The sequence below is a fragment of the Macaca nemestrina genome, chromosome 1 (assembly GCF_043159975.1).
Source record: "Macaca nemestrina isolate mMacNem1 chromosome 1, mMacNem.hap1, whole genome shotgun sequence".
Classification (NCBI taxonomy): domain Eukaryota; kingdom Metazoa; phylum Chordata; class Mammalia; order Primates; family Cercopithecidae; genus Macaca; species Macaca nemestrina.
In genome coordinates this window covers 224495817-224523615 of record NC_092125.1, presented here as the reverse complement: position 1 = coordinate 224523615, position 27799 = coordinate 224495817, and the positions used below count along the sequence as shown (strand labels likewise).

General features: G+C 45.3%; 1 protein-coding gene across 3 annotated transcripts in view; it reads left to right on the top strand.

Moving 5' to 3' along the window:
• LOC139355294 (solute carrier family 25 member 33) overlaps positions 1 to 21179 on the top strand; it is a 45117-nt gene extending 23938 nt beyond the window's left edge. For all 3 annotated transcript variants that reach the window (XM_011736854.3, XM_071101190.1, XM_071101182.1), the window contains exons 3-7: positions 7466 to 7543; positions 10557 to 10657; positions 13387 to 13453; positions 18051 to 18331; positions 20707 to 21179. In XM_011736854.3, coding sequence (XP_011735156.1) covers positions 7466 to 7543; positions 10557 to 10657; positions 13387 to 13453; positions 18051 to 18331; positions 20707 to 20909 — 730 coding nt within the window. In that variant the 3' untranslated portion in view covers positions 20910 to 21179. The remainder of the gene's footprint in view (positions 1 to 7465; positions 7544 to 10556; positions 10658 to 13386; positions 13454 to 18050; positions 18332 to 20706) is intronic.
• The last annotated feature ends 6620 nt before the right edge of the window (positions 21180 to 27799 follow it).

Below are 27799 nucleotides of genomic sequence, written 5' to 3'. Positions count from 1 at the left end.
AAAAAAAGTTGTCTGCTTATTAATGGTCTTACTCATTTGGGGAATACTACTTTAAAAGACTTGTCAGAGAACGGAATTTATTTATAGGAAGTTTATTTTTCAAAATTCAAAGAAAAAATGTTCTCTATTCTGTTAAAGAAAAAATATTCTCTATTGAAGAACCTATCTTTTTTTTTTAATAGTTACTTAAAAAGCAAAAAGGCAATATGTTAACAGATTCAGGCATCTGCTATTAAATTTGCCAGAGTAATAAATAGTATATGTATTTCAGGTATCTGCTTTTTAAAAAAATAAAAATCTTCTGGCTTAATATTTTCCAGCAGAGTTCTTACTGTTTAAACTGCTGAGATACATTCTTTTTGTTTTTTCTTTCTTTTCTTTTTTTTTTTTTTGAGACGGAATCTTGCTCTGTCGCCCAGGCTGGAGTGCAGTGGCCCGATCTCAGCTCACTCACTGCAAGGTCCACCTGCCGGGTTCAAGCGATTCTCCTGCCTCAGCCTCCCGAGTAGCTGGGACTACAGGCGCCCCCCCCACGACACCCGGCTAATTTGCTTTTGTATTTTTAGTAGAGACGGGGTTTCATCATATTAGCCAGGATGGCCTCAATCTCCTGGCCTCGTGATCCGCCTGCCTCGGCCTCCCAAAGTGCTGGGGTTACAGGCGTGAGCGCCGTGCTTGGCCCTCTTTGTTTTTTCAAGTGCCTTTGTCATCTGAAAAGTAATGTGTTAGTGATCTCCTATCTATCTTTTAGGAACTGCAGTGTTCAGATGAGACATTTCTCTTGGATTAGTCTGTGGTATTCATATTATGATATAAAACTAGTGAAGAGAATAAAATGCTCCAAACAAGACCCTGATTTTTTTTTGTTTTTGTTTTGTTTTCATCTTTTTCCTAAATGAAAGTTTGTGACTGTGGGAAAATGAGTCTGGATCCTTCTGGGCTTGGTTTTGCAGCTGAAATGTACCATTTATAGTAGGATCTTAATTGTTCCAGAAAAGTTTTGTAAACATCCAGCTAGGTTAGAAGTTTGGATTATGTAACAGATTTGGCTTTTTGCCAACTGTTAATATGTGTAACTATGGAGACCGCCTTTCTTAAGTTCTTAACAGGCCTGAGTCACTTCGGGACACAAGTTCCCTACTGCATTATGGATGAGCCGCTTCAAGCTTCCTGGAGCCAAAGATTCCCTTAATTGTGTTTAAATGACTCCTGAAGCTAAACAGGGTACATTAATCTGGACCACAGAGAGGATCTAAACTGAACACAATTTCTCGATACTCTTAGCATTTGAAAATCTTGATTATGTGCTATATTATAAAGTATAGGCCGCTTCAACATGTTACTTGAGAGAGGTTTTAGTTCAGAGAGCTCAGTCTTTTAAAAGAGCAATACTGCTTGAACCTAGGAGGCGGAGGCTGCAGTGAGCCGAGGTCGTGCCACTGCACTCGTCTGGCAACAGAGTGAGACTCCGTCTCGGGAAGAAAAAAAAAAAAAAAGCAATACTCGTGGTGGCTCATGCCTATAATCCTAGCACTTTGAGAGGCCGAGGTGGGCGGATCACCTGAGGTCAGGAGTTCAAGACCAGCCTGGCCAACATGGTGAAACCCCATCTCTACTCAAAATACAAAAATTAGCCAGGCGTGCTGGCACACACCTGTAATCCCAGCTATCCGGGAGGCTGAAGCAGGAGAATCGCTTGAGCCTGGGAGGCGGAGGCTGCAGTGAGCCGAGATGGAGCCACTGCACTCCAGCCTGGCCGACAGAGCAAGAACTCAGCCATCTCAAAAAAAAAAAATTAGTAGGGCGTGGTGGCTGGCACCTATAATCCCATCTACTCAGGAGGCTGAGGTAGGAGAATTGCTTGAACTCAGGAGGCAGAGGTTGTATGGGATCACTTACAAGGGCCTGGTCTTACACTTGTCAGTAAAGAAAATGATTTGATTAGAAAATAAGACTACTGTCTCTCCATAATATTTTTATGTAATTTAATTATATAAATGGGCCAGGTGCAGTGGCTCACGCTTGTAATCCCAGCACTTTGGGAGGCCAAGGCGGGCATATCACCTGAAGTAGGGAGTTCGAGACCGACCTGACCAACATGGAGAAACCCCATCTCGGCCGGGCGTGGTGGCTCAAGCCTGTAATCCCAGCACTTTGGGAGGCCGAGACGGGCGGATCACGAGGTCAGGAGATCGAAACCATCCTGGCTAACACGGTGAAACCCCGTCTCTACTAAAAAAAAAAAATATGAAAAACTAGCCGGGCGAGGTGGCGGGCGCCTGTAGTCCCAGCTACTCGGGAGGCTGAGGCAGGAGAATGGCGGGAACCCGGGAGGCGGAGCTTGCAGTGAGCCGAGATCACGCCACTGCACTCCAGCCTGGGCGACAGAGCAAGATTCTGTCTCAAAAAAAAAAAAAAAAAAGAGAAACCCCATCTCTACTACAAATACAAAATTAGCTGGGCGTAGTGGCGGGTGCCTGTAATCCCAGCTATTTGGAGGCTGAGGCAGGAGAATCACTTGAACCCGGGAGGCAGAGGTTGTGGTGTGCCGAGATCACGCTATTGGACTCCAGCCTGGGCAACAAGAGCAAAAACTCTGTTTAAAAATATATATATATACACACACACACATATATATGTACGTATATATGTGTATATATATGCATATACATATGTATATATATATACACACATACACATGGGAATAAGGTCTGGCTTACTACTTTTTAAAATAATAGCTTTTTTTTTTTTTTTTTTTGAGGAGTCTCTCTGTCCCCCAGGCTGGAGTGCAGTGACATGATCTCGGCTCACTCCAGCTTCTGCCTCCCAGGTTCAAGCAATTCTCCTGTCTCAGCCTCCTGAGTAGCTGGGACTACAGGTGCATGCCACCACGCCTGACTGATTTTTATATTTTTAGTAGAGACAGGGTTTCGCCATGTTAGCCAGACAGGTCTCAAACGCCTGACCTTAAGTGATCTGCCCACCTTGGCCTCCGAAAGTGCTGGGATTACAGGTGTGAGCTACCACGCCCAGCCAATAATAGCTTCATAGAGATAATTGTTTTAGTAGATTCTTTAGTTTTTTTTGTTGTTGTTTGTTTGTTTGTTTGTTTTGAGACAGAATCTCGCTCTGTCACCCAGGCTGGAGTGCAGTGGCACAATCTCAGCTCACTGCAAAGTCCACCTCCTGGGTTCACATCATTCTCCTGCCTCAGCCTCCCGTGTAGCTGGGACTACAGGCACCCGCCACCACACCTGGCTAATTTTTTTTTTTTTTTTGTATTTTTAGTAGAGACAGGGTTTCACCGTGTTAGCCAGGATGGTCTCGATCTCCTGACCTCGTGATCCGCCCACCTCGGCCTCCCAGAGTGCTGGGATTACAGGTGTGAGCCACCACGCCCTGCCAATTCTTTAGTATTTCAACAAAAGGTCATGTTGTCTGTGAATAGACATAGTTTTACTTTTTTCTTTCCACTCTTTTTCGTCTAATTGCTAGCCTACTTTTTAGGAAAGCTCTTTTTGAAGGTACAGATATTCTTTATTTTAAACATCCAAAAATTAGGAGAAGAAAAGCTAAGATTCAAAATTTTATTTATACATTCAGAGAATCTAGAACATGAAAAGTTGCATAGTAATCTGAGGAAGGAGAGCTGGAAATAGATGAAACCTTAACATTATCCAGTATGCCATGGACCAGAATGTCAGCTGTACCTCTTTTGCACCAAAAACCAGCTTAATTTGGGAAACTTTCCCTGTGGAGAAAGTGGAAGTCGTAGAAGTAGAACTGACAGGATTTACTTTACTATTAGCTTTACAGGAACATCTTTTCCGTAAAGTGAAAGATCTTTTCATCATACTTTCTGTGTGTTATAATGAAGGTAAAACATTCTATGAACTTTTTTTTTCCTTTCTGAGACAGAGTCCTGCTCTGTTGCCCAGGCTGGAGTACGGTGGCATGATCTCGGCTCACTGCAGCCTTGCCTGCCGTGATCAAGTGATTTCTGGCTAGTTTTTGTATTGTAGAGACGGGGTTTCACCTTGTTGGCCAGGCTGGTCTCGAACTCCTGATCTCAAGCGATCCACCCGCTTCAGCCTCCCAATGTGCTGGGATTACAGATGTGAGCCACTGCTCCCAGCCATTCTATTAACTTTTGACTAGCATATGATTATTTGTGAGCTATATCAACCTTGAGTGCTATCAAGTGGACGGTACTAGTAGTAAAGAAAAATCCTCAGTAAGAAAAGGAGATTAAATTAGAGAAGACCCTAATATAACAATGTAAATTCTATCGGATACCATGGAAATTGAACCATTGAAAAGAGTAAATTTAACCAACTTGAATACCTGTGCTGCAGCAGAAAAATGCCTCTAAGAGTGTTCCATACAATCCTTTTAGGATTTTCTGAGTCGCTTTTAATCGGAAACAATATTTAACTTTTTTTTTGTGAAAAGCACATTGGCGAAGTTATAGAGAAATCGGAACTCCTTTTACGTTGCAGGCGGGAATGTAAGGTGGTATAACCACTATAGAAGACAGCCTAGCGGTTTCTCAAAAAATTAGGCATAGAATTACCATGTGATCCAGCAATTCCACTTGGATTCCACAAAAGAATCCAAAGCAAGGACTCAAACAGATATTTGTACACCCATGTTTATAGCAGCACTATTTATAACAGCCAAACATGGAAGCAACCCCAAGTGTCCATCGATGGATGAATGGATAATAAAATGTGGTGTATACAGCAGTGGAATCACATTCAGCTTTTAAAAAAAGGGAAATTCTGGGTGGGCACAGTAGTTGTAATCCCAGCATTTAGTAAGGCCAAGGTGGGTGGATCACTTGAGGCCAGAAGTTCAAGACCAGCCTGGCTAACGTGACACCCTGTCTCTATTTAAAAAAATATATATATATGTATATATATGTGTATATATATGTATATACATATACACACACACACACAAATTAGCTGGGCGTGGTGGCACTCACCTGTAATCCCAGCTACTGGGGAGGCTGAGGCACAAAAATTGCTTGAACTTAAGAGGTGGAGGTTGCAGTGAGCCGAGATCACCCCATTGCACTCCAGCCTGGATGATGGAGTGAGACCCTATCTCAAATAAGTAATAAAATAAAAAGAAGGAAATTGTGACACATGCTACAACATGGATGAACCTCAAAGACCAGGTGAAATAAACCAGTCACAAAAAAAGATGTGATGCCACTGATAAGAGATACCTAGAGTTGTCAGATTTATAGAGACAGTAGAATGGTGGCTGCCAGGGCCTGACAGGAGGGAGGGCTAGGGAGCTGGTGCTTAATGAGTGCAGAGGTTCCGTCTGAAAAGATGAAAAGGTTCTGGAGGTAGATGGTGGTATGGTGATGGTTGCACAACAGTGTGGACGTACTTAATGCCACTCAACTGTACACTTAAAAATGGTTACAATGTGGCTCACGCCTGTAATCCCAGCACTTTGGGAGGCCAAGGCGGGTGGATCACGAGGTCAGGAGATGGAGACCATCCTGGCTATAACACAGTGAAACCCTGTCTCTACTGAAAATACAAAAAATTAGCTGTGCATGGTGGTAGATGCCTGTAGTCCTAGCTACTTGGGAAGCTGAGGCAGGAGAATGGCATGAACCCGCGAGGCGGAGCTGGCAGTGAGCCAAGATTGCGCCACTGCACTGCAGCCTGGGCAACAGAGCGAGACTCTGTCTCAAAAAAAAAAAAGTTACAATGATAGATTTTTCTATTATGTGTATGTCACCACACAAAAAAAAAAAAGTTTAAAAGAAAAAGCAATTGGCTGGGCCCAGTGGCTCACGCCTGTAATCCCAGCACTTTGGGAGGCCAAGGCTGGTGTATCACCAGGTCAGGAGATTGAGACCATCCTGGCTAACGCTGTGAAACCCCATCTTTACTAAAAATACAAAAAATTAGCCGGCCGTGGTAGCGGGCGCCTGTAGTCCCAACTGCTCAGGAGGCTGAGGCAGGAGAATGGCATGAACCTGGGAGGCGGAGCTTGCAGTGAGCCGAGATTGTGCCACTGCATTCCAGCCTGGGTGACAGAGTGAGACTCCATCTCAAAAAAAAAAAAAGCCATCATGGTATAATCTTTGGACTTGAGATACTTACTAGACTTTGGTTTTAAATAACCATCATCCTGTCCATGAAAATTATTAGAGTTTTCTATTCCTTAAATTCCACCTTCCCCCCTCCCACCAACATTTTTTTTTCGTTTTTAATTTTTGAGACAAGGTGTCTCTCTGTCGCTAAAGCTGGAGTGCAGTGGCGTGATGATGGCTCACTGCAGCCTTGACCTCCCAGGCTAAGCTATCTTCTCACCTCAGCCTCCTGAGTAGCTGGGAGCACAGGCACACACCACCACATCTGGCTATTTTTTTTCATTTTTTGTAGAGATGGGGTTTATACTGTGTTGCTCAGGCTGATTGGGAACTCCTGTTCAAGTGCCTGGACCTCCCAAAGTCCTGGGATTACAGGTATAAGCACTGAGCTGGCCCTATTCCTTATATCCCTGTGTAAATTTCTACTATATTAGGTAAAGATCTAGAAGATAGGATTGTTAGAAGCAGTAAATCCAAAAGAAATCTTTGAACCTGTTTCTCAGTTAATCTTATTATGATGAGGAAATTGTTCCCTGTGTGGAACCCTCTGCCAGATACTCATCCTACTTTCACAGGATTTCATTGTCTAGTACAGACTCTGCACAGCTTCCTCCTGTGTTAGGCCGGTCGTGGTGGCTCATGCCTGTAATCCCAGCACTTTGTGAGGCCGAGGCGGGCAGATCGCCTGAGGTGAGGAGTTCAAGACCAGCCTGACCAGCTTGGAGAAACCCCATCTCTACTAAAAATACAAAGTTACCTGGGCCTGGTGGCGCATGCCTTTAATCCCAGTTACTCGGGAGGCTGAGGCGGGAGAATCGCTTCAGCCTGGGGAACGGAGGTTGCAGTGAGCCGAGATCAAGCCATTGCACTCCAGCCTGGGCAACAAGAGTGAAACTCAGTCTAAATAATAAATAAATAAATAAATAAAAATACAAAACTGGGTGTGGTGGTGAGCGCCTGTAATCACAGCTACTTGGGAGGCTGAGGCGGAAGAATTGCTTGAACCCGGGAGGCAGAGGTTCCAGTGAGCTGAGATCATACCACTGCACTCCAGCCTGTGCAACAGAGGAAGATTCTGTTTCCAAAAAAAAAAAGAAAGGCAGAAAAATAAAATATGTCTAACTGATGCTTTTTGAAGCATGTTTTTTTCACTGTGTTAATGATAGCAGTATTCTACAGACATTACAATACATTCTGTATTGTAACCAAATCAGATGAGAGTCGAGCTTGAGATCTCTCAAACATTTTATTGTCTCAAGGAACTAATGAGAAGGTTGACTCCTTATCATTTTTAATAGACCTTGCCTGAGGGGTTTTAAAGGTTTGTCTTTTCTTATTATTCAGGTCGATCTTGGAGAAAGAGGGACCAAAGTCACTTTTTAGAGGCTTGGGTCCAAATTTGGTTGGAGTTGCACCATCAAGGTAAGCATTAAACTTTCCAGCTAGCCCGTGCTAAGCAGTGTGGAATTCTGGGTCCTTTCTTACCAAAGGGTGATGCTGCTGAATGACCAGTGTCTTTTTTCTGTGTTGGATTTGCCTAAATGTAGCAGACATAGCAAATAGTTATTGAGAATTGTAGGTGTGTCTTCAGTGTGTGAAAGAGATTCTACTTACCGTATTCTTCATATTCTTAAGTGTGAAAATTAATCTGCTATCATTACTGTAATGTACTCTAAGTGTTTGCTCCTCTAAGTATGGCATGCGGCCAGCAGCATTAGTACTGTCTGAGAGCTTGTTATAAATACACAATCCCAGGGCACATCCCAGACCTACATCAGAATCTGCATTTTAACAGAACCCCCGGGTGACTCCAACGCACTTAGAAACACTGATCCAGAGGAACTGTAAAGGCTTTTAACTTCACTTTCTATCAAATGACATCCTCGTATTTTTGCAGGGCTTCTCCTGAAAGCCTGTTTGAAATATACAGAACTGTACTGTCACAGTATATAACGATAGTCACTGGCCACAAGGAGCTGTTTAAATGTAAATTAATCAGAATTAAAGGTTCAGTTGCTCAGCTCCCTGGCCATATTTCAAGCATTCAATCTCCACATGCAGCTCATGGCTACTGTATTGAAGAGCAGAGATACACGGCATCCCATCTTGGCAGAAAGTTCTCTTGGATAGATAGGATAGAGAGGATAACAATGTATGATTGATTGTGAAAGTAACAGAGACAGAGAGAGAATAGCATATCTGGAAAGCAGATTAAAAACTGCCTCCAGGCTGGGCATGGTGGCTCACCCATGTAATCCCTGCACTTTGGGAGGCCGAGGCAGGTGGATCACCAGAGGTCAAGAGTTGGAGACCAGCCTGGCCAACTTGGCAAAACCCTGTCTCTATTAAAAATACAAAAATTAAGGCCGGGCGCGGTGGCTCAAGTCTGTAATCCCAGCACTTTGGGAGGCCGAGGCGGGCGGATCACAAGGTCAGGAGATCGAGACCACAGTGAAACCCCGTCTCTACTAAAAATACAAAAAATTCGGCCGGGCGCGGTGGCTCAAGCCTGTAATCCCAGCACTTTGGGAGGCCGAGGCGGGCGGATCACAAGGTCAGGAGATCGAGACCACAGTGAAACCCCGTCTCTACTAAAAATACAAAAAATTAGCCGGGCGCGGTGGCGGGCGCCTGTAGTCCCAGCTACTCAGGAGGCTGAGGCAGGAGAATGGCGGGAACCCGGGAGGCGGAGCTTGCAGTGAGCCGAGATCGCGCCACTGCACTTCAGCCTGGGCAACAGCGTGAGACTCCGTCTCAAAAAAAAAAAAAATAAATAAAAATAAAAATACAAAAATTAGCCAGGCGTGGTGGCGGGCACCCGTAATCCCAGCTACTCTGGGGGCAGAGGTTGCAGTGAGCCAAGATCATGCCACTTCACTCCAGTCTGGGTGAAAGAGCAAAACTCATCTCAAAAAGAAAAAACAAAACAAAAAAACTTCTTCCAGAAAGGACCTCCTGAGAAGGGAACTGGGTGGCAGGGGCAGGACACTTAACTTGTCATACTCCAAGAGACTTGAAAGAAAATGAAGTCTTTCAACAAAAATGAGAATGTTGTCTTATATAGGGTGAAGACCAAAAGCTTATAGAATTCCTCCAGATCAGTGCTCCAATTTAAACATAAATTGGCTGGGTGCAGTAGCTCACACCTGCAATCTCTGCACTTTGGGAGGCCGAGGCAGGCGGATTACTTGAAGTCAGGAGTTTGAGACCAGCCTGGCCAACGTGGTGAAACCACATCTCTACAAAAATACAAAAATTAGCTGAGCGTGGTGGCATGTACCTGTAATCCCAGCTGCTTGGGAAGTTGAGGCAGGAGAATGGCTTGAACCCAGGAGATGGAGGTTGCAGTGAGGTCAGGTCACGCCACTGCACTCCAGCCTGGGTGACAGAGCAAGAACGCCATCTCAAAACAAACAAACCAAAAACATCACCTGGGGATGTTGTAAAAAGGCAGACTTTTTTACTGCTTTTGTTCCTTTAGAATTTTGTAGCAAGTATGTATGATGTATTTAAAAACAGAAAGTACTAGTCTGTGAGATGATCTGGGGTGTGCATTATTCATAGATGGGAAACTACTGCCCATCTGTAGTAAACAAAGTGAGAAGAGCCCTTGCTGCTCACAGGCAGTGCTCCTACAGTGTAACCCTGGTAACCTGATGCAGATTCCTGGCTGCCTCACCCATTTAGAACAATTGGGGTTTAGGGGAAAAGGAAGACATAATAACACAATAATGATAAGTAGTTAAGATCCTGAACTGAAAAATATATTCTATGATTAAGATTCATTGGCCAGCAGAAGACAGAAACATTTTCCCTGCATTGCTGGTGAAAGAGCAGGAAAAGTGCCAAGTAGCTCCTATTTCCCAGCCCCAAAAGCGGGAAGATAGCAGGGGGAAAAGTGAAGATAAAACAAAGGTGATGGGACCACTCTGTGGTAGTCAAGGCAGGGGGTGGTGGAAGGACTCTATGAAAACACAGGTATGATATGATGGCTGCTCCTGTGTGATCCTGAGTCATGCAAAAACAGTTCAAATTATGTTCGACATTCTCATTTTGGCACAAGGTGAAAAAGTGTGGTCTATTCTAGAAACATAAACAAAAATTTAAAACTTCCAATGTGTTGATGCTTAAAGGATTAGCGTTTATCCAGAACGAAGAATGTAAAAGGACTTTATAGATGTCTTCCCCAAATCTCACTTTCCTCAATTATTTTTGAACACCTCTGTCATCACTAAATCATTTCTGGAGGGACACACAAGAGCTTCCTGAACGTGCCTGTGGCAGGTTTTGGTTTTAGCACAGGTGAGGACAAGATTTTTGGGTGCGTGGCAGTGTCTTTCCCATTTTATTTTCTGAAAATTTTTCAGGTATTCTGGAGGGACATATAAAGTTGCACTGTGATGATTTCTTTATAATGTTCTCTTTGTTCTAACAGGGCTGTATACTTTGCATGTTACTCCAAAGCCAAAGAGCAATTTAATGGCATTTTCGTGCCTAACAGCAATATTGTGCATATTTTCTCAGCTGGCTCTGCAGGTATGTCACCCTAGTGAGCGAAGAGAGGGTTTCTCTCGCTTTTCTAAAGCATGCATTCTGCCAAACAGTTTTTCCAGGAATTAGAAATTAGCTCCTTTCTTCCTTTGCACCTAAAATTGTTTTTCTAAAGCTTTATATTACAACTGATAGGAGAGTGACAGCGGTTTGTAGCTTGATTTTATTTTCCTTGCCCACTAAAGCTCTTTATTTGCCCTCAAAATTTACATGTTCTATGCATGCTATTGGTATTTTGTTCTTCTAAAGGAATATTCATAGGTTTTTCATGTCTTCCTGTTTGCCCATCAAATTATATATATATATAGATTTATTTATTTTAATTTTTTTTTTGAGACAGTCTCACTTTGTCACCCAGGCTGGACTGGAGGGCAGTGGTGCAATCTCGGCTCACTGCACCCTCCTTCTCCCAAGTTAAAGTGATTCTTGTGCCTTAGCCTCCTGAGTAGCTGAGATTACAAGTATTTGCCACCACGCCTGGCTAATTTTTGAATTTTTAGTAGAGACGGGGTTTCACCATGTTGCCCAGGCTGATCTCAAACTCCTGACCTCAAGTGATCCACCTCCTTGGCCTCCCAGAGTGCTGGGTTTATAGGCATGAGCCACTGTGCCTGGCCCCGCCCCATCAGATGATTTTCTAAAATTAGAGTTTCTTTCTTCAGATTCCCCACGGGGTCCCACACACCCTGTGTACAATTGGCACTCCTGTCCCCAACTATGGGTTATGCAGTGAGGGTGTCGGGCTTGCAGTGGAGTTTTTCAGGAGGGTCACAGCTCACAGGGCATCTGTTCTCTTTTGAGGGAACCATTCCACTTCCTAATGAAAAGCCATAGCAGGACTTCTTCCCCAGGATGTACTTGTAAAACATGAACGCATAGCTATCTGAGAGAAGGGAAGGCTCTTTTTTTTTTTTTTTTTTTTTTTTTGAGACAGAGTCTCACTCTGTCGCCCAGGCTGGAGTGCAACAGCAAGATCTCGGCTCACTGCAACCTCCTCCTCCCGGGCTCAAGGGATTCTCCTGTCTCAGCCTCCCAAGTAGCTGGGACTACAGGCACGGGCCACCACACCCAGCTAATTTTTTGTATTTTTAGTAGAGGCGAGGTTTCACCATGTTAGCCAAGATGGTCTCGATCCGCCTGCCTCGGCCTCCCAAAGTGTTGGGATTACAGGCGTGAGCCACCGCGCCTGGCCGAGAAGGCTATGTCTAGAAGGCTGTATAGAGTTCTATGTCCATTTAAACAGAAGGGGTTTTTTTGTTTTTTTTTTTTTTAATTGGTTTGGTTTTGTTTTTTGTTTTGTTTTGTTTTGATACAGGGTCTGGTTCTGTCGCCTAGGCTAGAGTGCAGTGGCATGATCTCAGCTCCCTGCAATCCCCACCTCCTGGGCTCAAGCCATCCTCCTGCCTCTAGCCTCCTGAGTAGCTGAAAGTACAGCCGCACACCAGCATGCCCAGCTAATGTTTTTGTATTTTTTGTAGAAATGGGGTTTAACCATGTTGCCCAAGCTGGCCTCGAATTCCTGAGCTCAAGTGACCCACCTACCTCAGCCTCCTAGAGTGCTGGAATTGCAGGCATGAGCCACCACGCCAGACCTAGAAAGATATTTTAGAGAACTTAAATTGGCATTTTACAAAAAATTTGCATCTCCTACTAGTCTGTAAGATGTACACACCATTTTTCTTTGCCATTTGTTACTCCAGATACAAGTGTGACCAACCTGTCTGAATATTTATAGCTAATTATTTCTAGACCCCGAATAGAAAATGTTAAAGTTGCTTTATACAAGGAAGCCGTTTCTATGTAATACAGAGCTCTGAGGAGGAAAGGCAGAGTTCCAAAACAGGTTGCTCTTTGCTTAAAGATAGGCCAGTAGTGAGTTACCATAAGCTAACAACTATTAATCCGTTTTGTAACTTTTGCAAAGTTAACTTAGAACCCTTGATAAATAAAGCAGACCTGAAGGAAGTTCTTAAAAACAGTGTCGGCCGGGCGCGGTGGCTCACGCCTGTAATCCCAGCTCTTTGGGAGGCCAGTTAAATTATTTCTGGATCTGAGGCTTATAAATTGAGTTTTAGGACAGTTATAATTTTTGGTAGGAATCACATTAACACAGATATCAACAGTACCATCTAGAGGTTGAAAAGACTAGAAGGGATTCCAGAAAATCAAGAGAAATTTATTTTAGATCTAGCAATACCAATAGATGTTACAATTGACGGGGAAACTGAAGCTTCTATCTGCAGGATAGAAATGTAACTGCTTCCGGCTGGGCGCAGTGGCTCACGCCTGTAATCCCAGAATTTTGGGAGGCCAAGGCGGGTGGATCACAAGGTCAGGAGATTGAGACCATCCTGGCTAACAGGGTGAAACTCCATCTCTACTAAAAATACAAAAAATTAGCTGGGTGTGGTGGCAGGCGCCTGTGGTCCCAGCTACTCGGGAGGCTGAGGCAGGAGAATGGCGTGAACCTGGGAGGCAGAGCTTGCAGTGAGCTGAGATCGCTGGAGTGATCACTGGAGTGCCCATTGCACTCCAGCCTGGGCAACAGAACAAGAATCTGTCTCCAAAAAAAAGAAAAAGAAATATAACTGCTTCCTACTGTCTTTTTATTAGGCCATTGAAATCCTGATTTCAAAGTTTATTATATGATAATAGACATCTTTAATAAGTATTGACTATGTACAGTGTTGACCTTTACTGTTTTTTTTTTCCAGCTTTTATCACAAATTCCTTAATGAATCCTATATGGATGGTTAAAACCCGAATGCAGCTAGAACAGAAGTAAGTTATTATTTGTTCCTTCCTTAATGAAAGGATTTTTGGGATTTTTTTTTTCTTGCCCGAATTCCCCCACATCTCTAAGGAATGAGATATACAGATTCCTTAGCTATCCCCCTCCTCGTTTTCTTAATTTAAGTGCATGCAGGATTTCTTTTGCATTGAGGTTTGTGTTGTGAGCATCATTGGAAGATGAGGGCGACAGAGATGACAAACGGGAAGGAGGGGATTTCTCTGGTTGCGTTCCCTGATCCGCAGTCCCGCCTGTTGTCTCAGAGAGTCAGTGACTGTCTCTCCTTTGCAGACCCCATCCCAGTTGAAGTGCTGTGGGTTCTCCTCCAGATGGTCTCCCTCTCAAAAGGGAAGACAGTAAAGGCAGAACTCTGAGTGTCCTCGGACCTCAAAGGGCTAATTTTAGTCTCCAAAGGCCCTAAACTGTAATAGGCTTCTGCCCTCGAACTCCAGCCAGGGGTTTGTAACATTTTGTAGGGCTGTGGATTCCTTTGGTAGTCTGGTGACACCTGCAGTCCCTTTTTAGAATAATGTTGTTTTTTGGGTGTTTTTTTTTTGGTTTGTTTTGTTTTGTTTTGTTTTTGAGATAGGGTCTCACTTGCTGCCCAGGCTGAAGTGCAGTGCAATCTCAGCCCACTGCAATCTATGCCTCCCAGGTAGAATAATGTATTTTTTTTCCCTTTTCTTTTCTTTTTTTTTTTTTTGAGACAGGGTCTCATCTATCACCCAGCCTCAACCTCCCAGGCTCAAGCAATCCTCCTGCCTCAGCCTCACCTCCTCACTAGTTTGAGATCACAAGTGCATGCCACCACACCCAGCTAATTTTGTTTTTCTTATAGAGATGGATCTTGCCATGTTGCCCAGGCTGGTCTCAACTCCTGGGCTCAAGCAATCCTCCTGTTTCGGCTTCCCAAAGTGCTGGGATTACAGGCGTGAACCACCACACCAGGCCTTACAATAAGGTTTTTAAAAATATACTTATCAGTGATATAGTAGTATGCCTCTTTAACACATTAAATTAACAAGATAGTAGTCCAGTAACTGCCATAATTTCTAAGAAATGATAAACCGTGTCCTGTGATGTTTTCAACAAATATAATGTGACATGAAAATATTTCTATGTGTGTCAAATCACAGGTACTACTACTAGTACTACTGTGGCCTGTTTATTTACATTTGTAATAAATACGATTAATCCAAGCTAATGGAACCCGGTGTAAAGAGTGTTTTAAACTTATAATCAATAAAGCTAAGTTTCATCTAAGTTGTAAAAAACCCTAGCTGAAATGAAATAAAGTACGAAGGTGGCTTTAATACTTCTGAAGACACAATAGCTAAGACCCAAACTGGGATTAGATACCCCACTATGCTTAGCCCTAAACTCCAATAGTTAACAATTTAACTTTTGGATTTCGGTTAGGGATTAGGGTTAAAGATGCCATTTTCTCCCCAGTCCAAGTGAACGAACTACCAGCATTCTATTAAGAACCCCTGTATTACTGTGTTGCCTGGAAATGTGTACACTGGAAACTTCTAGCCAGTCCACTCTGATTTTCAGCTGCCTCTAAAGAAAGGAGGCAGGCTGGACGTGGTGGCCCATGCCTGTAATCCCAGCACTTTGGGAGGCCGAGGAGGGCAGATCACAAAGTCAGGAGTTCGAGACCAGCCTGGCCAACATGGTGAAACCACGTCTCTACAAAAAACACAAAAATTAGCCGGGCATGGTGGCATGCACCTGTAATCCCAGGGAGGCTGAAGCAGGAGATTGCTTGAACCCAGAAGTTGGAGGTTGTAGCTGAGATCGCACCACTGCACTCCAGCCTGGGGGATAGAGTGAGTAAGACTCTGTCTCCAAAAAAAAAAAAAAAAAAAAAAAAGTGGTTAGTTCTAGGGAGCTGTAAGACAGAAAGTGTGGTTGGCGTGTAGTATGTGCATCTGCTCCGAGGAGAAGGGAGTTATGGAAGAATAAGGCTGGAAGAGCAGGGGAACCCAATCCTTCCCAGGCCTGAAAGGGAATTTGGAGTTGGACTTTGAGGGCAGTCTTGGGAAATGGAGGATGGAAGTAGGGGGTTTTCCAGGGGACATTCAGCAGCTAAGTTTGGAGACATTTGAAGTTGCCACAACTTAGGTGGGTGTTTTTGGTGTCTAGTGTGAATAGAGGCTGCAATGCTGCTAAACATCCTACAAGGCACATGACAGCCTGCTTCTCCCCAAACTGAATGATCTAGCCCCAAATGTGAATAGTGCCAAGGGTGAGAAACTCTGGATGTTTTGTTTTGAGATGGAGTCTTGACCTGTAGCCCAGGCTGGAGTGCAGAGGCGCATCTCAGCTCACTGCAAGCTCCGCCTCCCAGGTTCATGCCATTCTCCTGCCTCAGCCTCCCGAACAGCTGGGAATACAGGTGCCCGCCACCACGCCCAGCTAATTTTTTGTATTTTTTAGTAGAGACAGGGTTTCACCATGTTAGCCAGGTTGGTCTCGATCTCCTGACCCTGTGATCTGCCCGCCTCGGCCTCCCAAAGTGCTGGGATTACAGGCACCCAGCCTCTGGATGGGAGTTGCGTGGTTGGATTTGTGTTAGAAAGGTCACTGCGACTAAGGAGCGGGAACAGTCTATGCGGAGATAATAAAGGGAGAGAGGCCAGTTGAGACTGAGTGAAGCCCAAGGGCCCCAGGTCTGCGCCTGCTTGGAGGGGTCTGTGATGTGTGACCGGTGCACAGCTGACTACGCTCATCCAGTGGCTCACTCCTGCCTTGCAGCCAGGCAGTTCATAAATGCTTTACGTCCTGGGGTAGGAGCCTCTAAACCTGAGGCTTTTCATTTGCTGTTTTATTTTGATGTTTTATGATTTTATAAATTTAGCAATAATTAGAATCTATTTGGAGATGAGTGCAATCAGAAATCTAATAAGTAGCCTCACCAACAGGTTGGAATGTTCCTGTTTTTCTTTTTTTTTTTTTTTTTTTTTTTTTTGAGACGGAGTCTCGCTGTGTCGCCCAGGCTGGAGTGCAGTGGCCGGATCTCAGCTCACTGCAAGCTCTGCCTCCCGGGTTTTTACGCCATTCTCCTGCCTCAGCCTCCCGAGTAGCCGGGACTACAGGCGCCCGCCACCTCGCCCGGCTAGTTTTTTGTATTTTTTAGTAGAGACGGGGTTTCACCGTGTTAGCCAGGATGGTCTCGAACTCCTGACCTCGTGATCCGCCCGTCTCGGCCTCCCAAAGTGCTGGGATTACAGGCTTGAGCCACCGCGCCCTGTTCCTGTTTTTCTTTCTTATTATTTATTTTTTTGTAGAGATGGGGCCTCACTACATTGGCCAGGCTGGTCTTGAACTCCTGGCCTCAAGCAGTCCTTCCGCCTCAGCCTCCCGAAGTGCTGGGATTACAGGTGTGAGCCACTGCACCTAGCCCTTGTGATCGTCCTTTACCTTTAACTTAGTCCTGTTTTCCACTGAAAGCATTCCCTGTGTCTCACGGCCTTGTGACTTAATCTAGCAGGTGTACCATGGTCAGCTATCTGGATTGTTCTGATTGTTTTGCAGTTGTAGTTCCTCTGTGATGAGCCTTACTGCTGCCTGCAGCTCTTTCTAAAATTAGGTCAAATGTTAATGTTTTTATGAACATGTTTCTATGACTCTTGATACAGATGTAGCGAGTATTCTGTGGGCCTGTCAGATGTGCCAGCTAATTGGTCTGGCCTCAGTGGGCTGGGGGTCAGCTGACAACATTACAAAGATACGTGGGAAAAACTCTTCCTCAAACCATGTTTTTCTTCCACTGTCACATCACAACAGTCATTGACACAGAAGATGACTTCTGTGACCAAATGTGCAGGGGGTTTTCCCACACACTGAGCAGTGGACACCAGCTGGGTGTCCTCTCGTTCAGTTCCGACACTGTCTACCAGGAGACAGCCCCATAGATTGGGGGCTTAGCCCCCAGGACTGCCCACCCCCCACCCACCCACACACCAGTTGCATGTCTGGGCCTCCAGAGCTTCTGAACGACCAGCTTCAAGTTGGGGTTCCCATGCCCCTCTCTTTGGATTCTATTAATTTGCTGGAGTGGCTCACAGAACTCAGGGAAACACTTAATATTTACTGGTTTGTTATAAAGGACATCGCAAGGATACAGAAGAAGAAATAGGTAGGGCCAGGTACAGAGTAAGGGACGCGGAGCTTTCATACCCTCCCCAGGGGCCACCCTCCAGGAGCCTGCATGCGATCAGCTCTGAAAGCTTCCTGAACCCTGTCCTCTTGGGTTTTTCTGGAAGCTTCATGCCAGCAGCATTCCTTCCCCCAAGGGATAGAAGGGGACTCTCATGGAGTAAGATCAACAGGGTAGGGACATTAGAGGATGGCCTTGGGGCAGGCGAAAGGAGATTGAGGGACTATCAGAGGCTGCCCCTGTGGCCTCACACACCCCACACTGTAACAAAAGACAAGGGCTATGAGAGTTAGGAGCCAGGAATGAGGATGAAAACAGGTATCCTAACACCACAAGGAAGACCCATTCTCCTACTGTGTGATATCTCTGTGTTCCGCCATGATGTGTCTCTTTAACAGCCTGTGCTGGTCTCTTTTATGCAGAGTGAGGGGCTCTAAGCAGATGAATACACTCCAGTGTGCTCGTTACGTTTACCAGACTGAAGGCATTCGTGGCTTCTATAGAGGATTAACTGCCTCTTATGCTGGAATTTCCGAAACTATAATCTGCTTTGCTATTTATGAAAGTTTAAAGAAGTATCTGAAAGAAGCTCCATTAGCCTCTTCTGCAAATGGGACTGAGAAAAATCCCACAAGTTTTTTTGGACTTATGGCAGCTGCTGCTCTTTCTAAGGGCTGTGCCTCCTGCATTGCTTATCCACACGGTATGTTTTGCTTTTGTTCTTCCAGAGCAGTAAAACAGCTGTCAGGTTTGTCATTTGTGGGTATATCTAGACTTCTGTGGCACATGCTGAGGCACAGGATCCCTGCAGGTAAGGTCAGTGAGTACGAGGGAAACGGCTCTAACCGCATGGACGGAGGTCATGTGAGGGGTGGGAACTCGACCTTACTCAGCTCCAGCTGATTATAGCCAAAACTTGCTGTGCAGAAACGCAGGCCCTGGGTTGCTAAACTTCTGCTGTTTTCAAGGAAGCTAAAAATCTGGATTGTATTTAATATTCCTTGAATCAAAATAATAATATGGGAGCCAAACTTAAAAATCACTCAGCCTCGGCCGGGCATGGTGGCTCACGCCTATAATCCCAGCACTTTGGGGAGGCTGAGGCAGGTGGATCATGAGGTCAAGAGATTGAGACCAGCCTGGCCAACACAGTGAAGCTCCATCCTTAAGAAAAATACAAAAATTAGCTGGGCATGGTAGCACACACCTGTAGTCCCAGCTACTTGGGAGGCTGAGGCAGGAGAATTGCTTGAACCCGGGAGGTGGAGGTTGCCGTGAGCCGAGATCAAGCCACTGCACTCCACTCTGGTGACAGAGCAAGACTCTGTCTCAAAAAAAAAATAAAAATAAAAATCAGCCTTCATTTCTAATGGAGCCTTAAGTAAGGCTACTTTGGGTAAGTTTATTTTTTTAAGTTATGGAATTGTTGACCTACTGGCCTACTTGTTTTTAAAAATGCTTAGTTTATTGTGCCATGAAAAACGGGGTTTATTTTCATAAGCCTACTTACTGTCAGCTATGACAAATGAATACAGTCAACTCAGTAACAGGTGCTGAGTCCCCCTTGTGTCCTGGGACACTAAGCTGACCCCAAAGGACATGTGAGGAAAGAGGTCAGTGATGCCTCCCAGGGTCTGAGGTCTGTGTGAGGGCAGAAATGATGAATGTCCAACTGTAGGTGTCTGGGAAGGAGGCCCAGGTGGGCAAAAGCTAGCAAAAGGAGAGGGTGGCTTTTGAGCCGGGCGGAGTAGAAAATGTTTCCAGGAGGAAAAGAAAACTGAAAAGTATAAGAAAAGAATTCGTTGAAGATATTGCTATACTTCATACAAATTACACCTTCAGTGAAATTAGCATTTGCTTAATTGGGAGTAGAAAACCGTGAATTATTTTAACATTAAGTCCCATTCAAACTAAGCTTTTCTTTTAACACCCTCCCCCCACTTTTTTTGTTTTTTGAGACTGAGTCTTGCTCTGTGCCCCAGGCAGGAGTGCAGTGGCGCGATCTCGGCTCACTGCAAGCTCCGCGGTTCACGCCATCCTCCTGCCTCAGCCTCCTGAGTAGCTGGGACTACAGGTGCCCACCACCACGCCCGGCTAGTTTTTTGTATTTTTTTAGTAGAGACGGGGTTTCACAGTGTTAGCCAGGATGGTCTCGATCTCCTGACCTCGTGATCTGCCCGCCTCAGCCTCCCAAAGTGCTGGGATTACAGGCTTGAGCCACCACGCCCGGACTTTTTAACCCCTTAAAAGTTATTTTGCTGTAATCCCAGCACTTTGGGAGGCCAAGACGAGAACATCACCTGAGAAAAGGAGTTCGAAACCAGGCTGGCCAACATGGCGAAACCCCGTCTCTACTAAAAATACAAAAATTAGCCAGGCATGGTGGCGGGTGCTTGTAATCCCAGCTACTCAGGAGGCTGAGGCAGGAGAATCACTTGAACCAGGGATGCAGAGGTTGCAGTGAGCCAAGATCGTACCCACTGCACTCCAGCCTGAGTGACAGAGTGAGACTCTGCCTCAAAAAAAAAAAAAAGTTATTTTGTACTTTTGTGTATATGTAAGCGTCAATAGTTGACCAAATCCTAGAGTTGGAAATGGTTCTAAAAAGAACTTAATTTTTCATTATCTCTCTAGGTATATGACTTTCCTGTCCAAATACAGCTGAGGTGGGAAACAGACATAGTTGTAACCTTGACAATTTTATTTTATTTATTTCTTTTTTGAGACAGAGTCTTGCTTGCTCTGTGGCCCAGGCTGGAGTGCAGTGGCACGATCCCGACTGCAACCTTCACCTCCCGGGTTCAAGCGATCTTTATTCCTCAGCCACTCTAATAGTAGGCGTGCACCACCATGCCTGGCTAATTTTTGTATTTTCAATAGAGACGGAGTTTCACCATGTTGGCCAGGCTGGTCTCCAACTCCTGGCCTCAAGTGATCCGCCCACCGCTGCCTCCCAAAGTTCTGGGATTACAGTGTGAGACACCGCAACTGGCCTAACTTGACAGTTTTAAAGTTGCGTGCTGTGGATTCTTTCCCCATTTAATATGTGGAGTAAAGTAGGTCTTTCTCTCTCTGCAGAAGTCATAAGGACAAGGCTCCGGGAAGAGGGCACCAAGTACAAGTCTTTTGTCCAGACGGCGCGCCTGGTATTCCGGGAAGAAGGCTATCTCGCCTTTTATAGAGGACTCTTTGCCCAGCTTATCCGGCAGATCCCAAATACTGCCATTGTGTTGTCTACTTACGAGTTAATTGTGTACCTGTTAGAAGACCGTACTCAGTAACATGCCAGAAAATTGTGCTCTAGAAGAATAAAACTGAAAAACTCTAGAGAATTTTTCCCCCATTGATGTTTAGAACGTTTGAGACTGAAACAGGAAAGGCCATAAAATATCTGGCTAATATCACCTGTTGGACATTTCCTTTTGGATTCATGCTTTCTGGAAGGTTTAAATTCATTAACGTTAATAGTTAATTATAACATTTTTTTTAACTTAAGAGGATTCAGGGTTAAGCACCAACTAAATTAAATCATGCTATTTAATTTAAGTATACATTTGGCTTGTGTCCTCTTTTATGCTCACTGTACTATGAAGGACTTAAGTAGTTCAGATAAACATGCCCTAGAAATGCATAGAAAAATGATAGTCAGAATACAACTTGTTTTGTAATCTGACTTTAAGATCTTGCACTGCTAGATAAGGAAGAAATGTCACATTTTGGCTGGGTGCAGTGGCTCACGTCTGTAATCCCAGCACTTTGGGAGGCTGAGGCAGATGGATCACCTGAAGTCAGGAGTTCCAGACCAGCCTGGCCAACATGGCGAAACCCTGTCTCTACTAAAAATATAAAAATTAGCCAGGCGTGCGCCTGTAATCCCAGCTACTTGGGAGGCTGAGGCAGGAGAATCACTTGAAACCCCCAGGGGGCGGAAGTTGCAGCCAGCCAAGGTCGTGCCACTTTACTCCAGCGTGGTTGACAGAGCGAGACTCTATCTCAAAAGAAAAAAAAACGTCACATTTTGATGGTGGTGTGTGGACCAGGACAAACTTCCCAGCAACTTTTCTCCTTCGTACATTTCTGATTACATGCAGATTGATCATCTAAGCTTTCAGACTACTGAGATGAATATATATAACTTTCTGACACTAAATATTTTAAGCTATAAAAAATTTCCTGAAGTTATCCTCTTCTCCCTACTTTGAACCAAAGGCAAGAATTTTTAAAGAACTGTTTATCAGTGGCCTGGCTCCTGGATATAGTTTCGGAAGTTAAGACCAGTTACCTTGTTAAGTGTGTGACAGCACAGCTGACCTGTTTGGCTGTGAATCCAGAATGTGATGAAGAACGGTCATTCCCACTGAGGTCTTTAGCCCTATTCTTGGACCTCTGCTTTTGCAGAAAAGGAGCACAACATAGGACTATGGCTCACCCGTCAGAGAGCTCACCTTTATTCCGATAGAAAGCACTGGGATTATTTATCCTAGTTCAATGTTAAAAAAAAAAAAAAAAATTTAACCCCAGCACTTTGGGAGGCCGAGGCGGGCGGATCAGGAGGTCAGGAGATCGAGACCAGCCTGGCTAACACGGTGAAACCCCGTCTCTACTAAAAAAAAAATACAAAAAAATTAGCCGGATGTGGTGGCGGGCGCCTGTAGTCCCAGCTACTTGGGAGGCTGAGGCAGGAGAATGGCGTGAACCCGGGAGGCAGAGCTGGCAGTGAGCCAAGATCACGCCACTGCACTCCAGCCTGGATGATAGAGTGAGACTCCATCTCAAAAAAAAAAAAAAAAGGGTGTTACCCCCTTGGTTTTAAAGCAAATTTAATGAGGGAAGAAAAAGATGATACTAAGAAGGCAAGTAAAGCCCGTAGTCTTCCCATTAGCTGTCACTGGAATTTCAGTATATTGTACATGAAGGTGGGTTTTCAATCGAACGTCTAGAAAGATACTCATTTCTAATACCTATGCACTGTAGTTTCAGGTTTACTTGCAGACATTCTGTTAGGGTTAAGAGAAGGATATTTCCAAGTTATATTTAAATCGAGTTTACTTTTATTCACCTTTATATAGTCATAAAGGAAGTTAACTGGATTCTTGACTCTCTAGTATAATTGCTCCAACAACTATATAGAAGTCAAAATGAGTGACTTTAGTGAAGCTTCTGTACTTTACAATACATGATAGGAATGCTATTCCAGAAGTTTTGTTTTTGAGATGGAGTCTCGCTCCGTCTCTCCCAGGCTGGAGTGCAGTGGCACGATCTCAGCTCACTGCAGCCTCTGCCTCCCGGTTTCAAGCAATTCTCCTGGGTAGCTGGGACTACAGGCGTGCACCACCACACCTGGCTAATTTTGTACTTTTAGTAGAGATGGGGTTTTACCATGTTGGCCAGGCTGGTCTCAAACTCCTGACCTCAGGTGATCTACCTGCCTCGGCCTCCCAAAGTATTGGGATTACAGGAGTGAGCCACCATACCTGGCCCGCCCTACACCCCATGCCCTTTTTGTTGTTACTGTTTTCAGACAAGGTACCACTGAGTCACTGAAGCTGGATACAGTGGCAAGGTCATAGCTCACTGTAACCTCAAACTCCTGGGCACAAGGGATCCTCCCACCTCAGCCTCCCAAAGTAGCTTGGACCACAGGAAAGTACCACCATGCCCAGCTAATGTTTTTTCATTCTTTGTGCAGACAAGGTTTTGCTATATTGCCCAGGCTGGTCTTAGACTACTGGCCAGAAGCGATCTTAACCTCCTCAGCCTCCCAAAGGACTGGGATTACAGAGTAACATCTTATTTTAATATTCACATTCCTATTTTAGTATTCATATTCGATGATGGCACTTAGCAACATCCTCCTATATCCATATTAAAACCCGTTTTCCAAGATTGTATCTAATATGAAGGTGTAAAATTGCTTTGTTTTCACTCATTCTTGAATGAATAAATTAGATAGTAACTAATTATAATTTTAGTTTTCTGCTTCTCCTGCCCCAGAGCATGGAAATGCAAGCTGCTTAGGCAACCAAAGTAGGAAAGAAGTGATGTTTCCTCTATAAGCTTTACAGTTTAAAGCTCATTAGCTTTAAACATGGGAAATATCTGTGGTTTTTCTCTTAATTTTTGTGAGTATATAGGAGGTGTATATATTTATGGGGTACATGAGATGTTTTGATGCAGGCATGCAACGTGAAATAAGCACATCATGGAGAATGGGGTCTCCATTTCCTTCAAGCATTTGTCCATTGAGTTGCAAACAATCCAGTTACACTCTTATTTTGAAAGGTACAGTTAATGTTGGGGCTGGGTGGTTCACGCTTGTAACCCCAGCACTTTGGGAGGGTGAGGCAGGCGGAGGATCGCTTGTACTCAGGAGTTCGAGATCAGCCTGGCAACATGGTGAAACCCTGTCTTTATCTAAAAAAAAAAAAAAAAAAAAAAAAAAAGCTGGGTGTGGTGGTGGTGTGCACTTGTGGTGTCAGCTGCTCCAGAAAATGAGGCAGGAGAATGAATGACTTGAGCCCAGGAGGCGGAGTTTGCAGTGAGCTGAGATGGCACCATTGCATTACAGCTTGGGTGACAGGAGTGACCCTGTCTCAAAAGTACGGTTAAATTATTATTGACTGTAGTCACCCGGTTATGCTTTTTTCTTTCTCTTTTTTTCATATAAAGATTTTTTTTTTTTTGAAACGGAGTCTCGCTCTGTCGCCCAGGCTGGAGTGCAGTGGTGCAATCTCGGCTTACTGCAACCTCCGCCTTCTGGGTTCACGCCATTCTCCTGCCTCAGCCTCCCGAGTAGCTAGGACTATAGGCACTCGCCACTACACCTGGCTAATTTTTTGTATTCTTCAGTAGAGACGAGGTTTCACTGTGTTAGCCAGGATGGTCTCGATCTCCTGACCTCGTAATCCGCCCACCTCAGCCTCCCAAAATGCTGGGATTACAGGCGTGAGCCACCGTGCCTGGCCAAGATTTTTTAAATAAAAACTTTTTTTTTTTTGAGATGGAGTCTAGCTCTGTGGCCCAGGCTGGAGTGCAATGGCATGATCTCGGCTCACTGCAACCTCTGCCTCCCGGGTTCAAGCAATTCTCTTGCCTCAGCCTACCAAGTATCTGGAATTACAGGTGCCCGCCACCACACCTGGCTAATTTTTGTATTTTTGTATTTTTAGTCACCATGTTGGCTAGGCTGGTCTCAAACGCCTGATCTCAAGCGGTCTGCCTGCTTTGGCCTCCCAGAGTGCTGAGATTACAGGTGTAAGCCACCTCACGGTAGCTCACACCTGTAATCCCAGCACTTTGGGAGGCTGAGGAAGGAGAATTGCTTGAGGCCAGGAGTTCAAGGCCAGCCTGGGCAACATAGGGAGACCCTGTCTTTACAAAATATTAGTTGAGCATGCACCTGTAGTCCCAGCTACTTGGGAGGCTGAGGTGGGAGGATCCCTTGAGCCCAGGAGGTTGAGGCTGCAGTGAGCCATGGGATCATGCCACTGTACCCCAATCTGGATGACAGAGCAAGAGGGGCATCTGAGCCTGTAGAATGGTCTGACTCCAAAGTCAAGACCTGACAAACTATTTCATTCCATTTACTTAAGAATTACAGATCCATGGATGATACCACTGATAATGCACATAACAGAATTGGCCACATAAAGATTCCTTTGGGTGGGACATGCAAACAATCTTCCTTGGGAAGCAAATGGTACTTAAACACAATTGCTGTTTTGAGGGAAGATAAACCTTAGATGATTATTTTGTTTGCTCATGGCTGGTGAAAGCATCAAGACTGCATGGAAAGGCTTTTGCTGGGATACTCACAAGAAAGGAGGTCCAGACCCAAGTGAACCTCCAGGTTTCCTGTCTGCTTCACTCTCCAGTCCTCTTTCCCACCTAGTGAATGTGCGTGATTCGGGTGTGGACAGAGGAACTGGCTGCAGGAGCAAAAAAATATTTGCCCTTAACCTGTCACTACCCACAAAGAGTTTACAATGTTAACCTCCGGGAAAAAAAAAAAGCAACCTTGTCAGAACAGTGGAACATAGTGTGTAATTAGATACAAATATTTTCTGTTTACTTTTTAAAAACTAGTAATTTAGCTGAAATCAATAATGAAACACAGTGACTCTTCCTCTCAAATCTCCCACCACCAGGTAGTCAGTTTGCAGTTAAGCGTTAACTATCCTTCACTTCCTACAAGCACATAAGGCTTTATTTAAGCTTTGAATATTATTTAAAAATCAATCTGCATGTTGCTTTTTTCTTTTTAATTTTTTTTCTTTTTTTTTTTTTTTTTTTTTTTTGAGATGGAGTCTCTCTGTCGCCAGGCTGGAGTGCAGTGGCACAACCTCAGCTCGCTGCAACCTCCACCTCCTGGGTTCAAGCGATTCTCCTGCCTTAGCCTCCCGTGTAGCTGCGACTATAGGCGCGCACCACCACACCCAGCTAATTTTTGTATTTTTAGTGGAGAGCAGGTTTCACCATGTTGGTCAGGATGGTCTCGAACTCCTGACCTTGTGATCCGCCCCTCGGCCTCCCAAAATGCTGGGATTACAGGCATGAGCCGCCATGTGCACGGCCTGCATGTTGCTTTTTTGTTGTCGTTTTTGGTTTTTTTGTTTGTTTGTTTGTTTGTTTGTTTGTTTTTGAGACGGAGTCTCGCTCTGTCACCCAGGCTGGAGTGCAGTGGCCGGATCTCAGCTCACTGCAAGCTCCGCCTCCCGGGTTCAGGCCATTCTCCTGCCTCAGCCTCCCGAGTAGCTGGGACTACAGGCGCCTGCCACCTCGCCCGGCTAAGTTTTTGTATTTTTAGTAGAGACGGGGTTTCACCGTGTTAGCCAGGATGGTCTCGATCTCCTGACCTCGTGATCCGCCCGTCTCGGCCTCCCAAAGTGCTGGGATTACAGGCTTGAGCCACCGCGCCCGGCCAGTCGTTTTTGTTTTTTCGAGAAGGAGTCTCCCTCTGTCACCCAGGCTGGAGTGCAGTGGCGCAATCTTGACTCATTGCAATATCCGCCTCCCGGGTTCAAGCAATGCTTGTGCCTCAGCTTCCTGAGTAGCTGGGATTACAGGCGTGCACCACCACGGCCGGCTAATTTTTGTATTTTCATTAGAGACTGGCTTTCACCATGTTGCCCAGCCTGGTCTTGAACTTTTGACCTCAGGTGATCTGCCCGCCTTGGCCTCCCAAAGTGCTGGAATTACAGGTGTAAACCACCGCGCCCCGCCTGCTTGTTGCTTCTTAGAAACAATGTATCATCCATCTATGCCAATAACTCCAGATCTGGCTGGCTGGCTTGCTTGCTTGCTTTTTTCTTTCTTTCTTTCTTTCTTCCTTTCTTTCTTTTCTTTCTTTCTTCTTTCTTTTTCTTTTTTGAGAAGGAGTCTGGCTTTGTCGCCCAGGCTGGAGTGGAGTGCAGTGGCGCCATCTCGGCTCACTGAAAGCTCCGCCTCTCGGGTTCCCGCCATTCTCCTGCCTCAGCCTCCCGAGTAGCTGGGACTACAGGCGCCCGCCACCACGCCTGGCTAATTTTTTAGTAGAGACGGAGTTAGTATTTTTAGTAGAGATGGGGTTTCACCGTGTTAGGATGGTCTCGATCACCTTGTGATCCGCCCGCCTCGGCCTCGGGAAGTGCTGGGAGTGCGGCCACCGCGCCCTGCCTGGATCTGGCATTCTTTCCAATGGTTGCGTTATGTTGCGAACTATGGCTGTCCTATGATTTATTTAACCATGTCCCTATCCGTGGATGATCGTGTTTCTAAAAAACTAGTTTTTCAACCATTGGAGCGGCTTAAGGAGCTGCTAAACAGCACTGGGCGCAGAGGCTGGGTTTGACTAGACAGGATTAGGGAGGGGGAAAAAGACTAATTACAAGAAGTTGCGTACTCTGGAGATGCTCCCCTTCGCAGAAGCTCGGTGTACTGTCTGCAGCCAGACCTCCCCGCCTGGCGGCGGGCGCGGGAGGCAGAGGGCGGGGCTTTCCCACCGGGCTCCGTGCCCCGCCCTCCCCGCACCGCCTTCCACCTCCCGCCGCGTGGGGGCGCTCCCGGGCCGGCGCTGTCGCTTCCGCCGCCGCCCCGCCCACCCGGGCTCGCCCCGCGTCCCGATTGGCTGCGCGACGGGAGCGCGCCGAGTCAGGGGGCGGGCCCGCGCCCGCTACAAAGCGGCGAAGGTCAC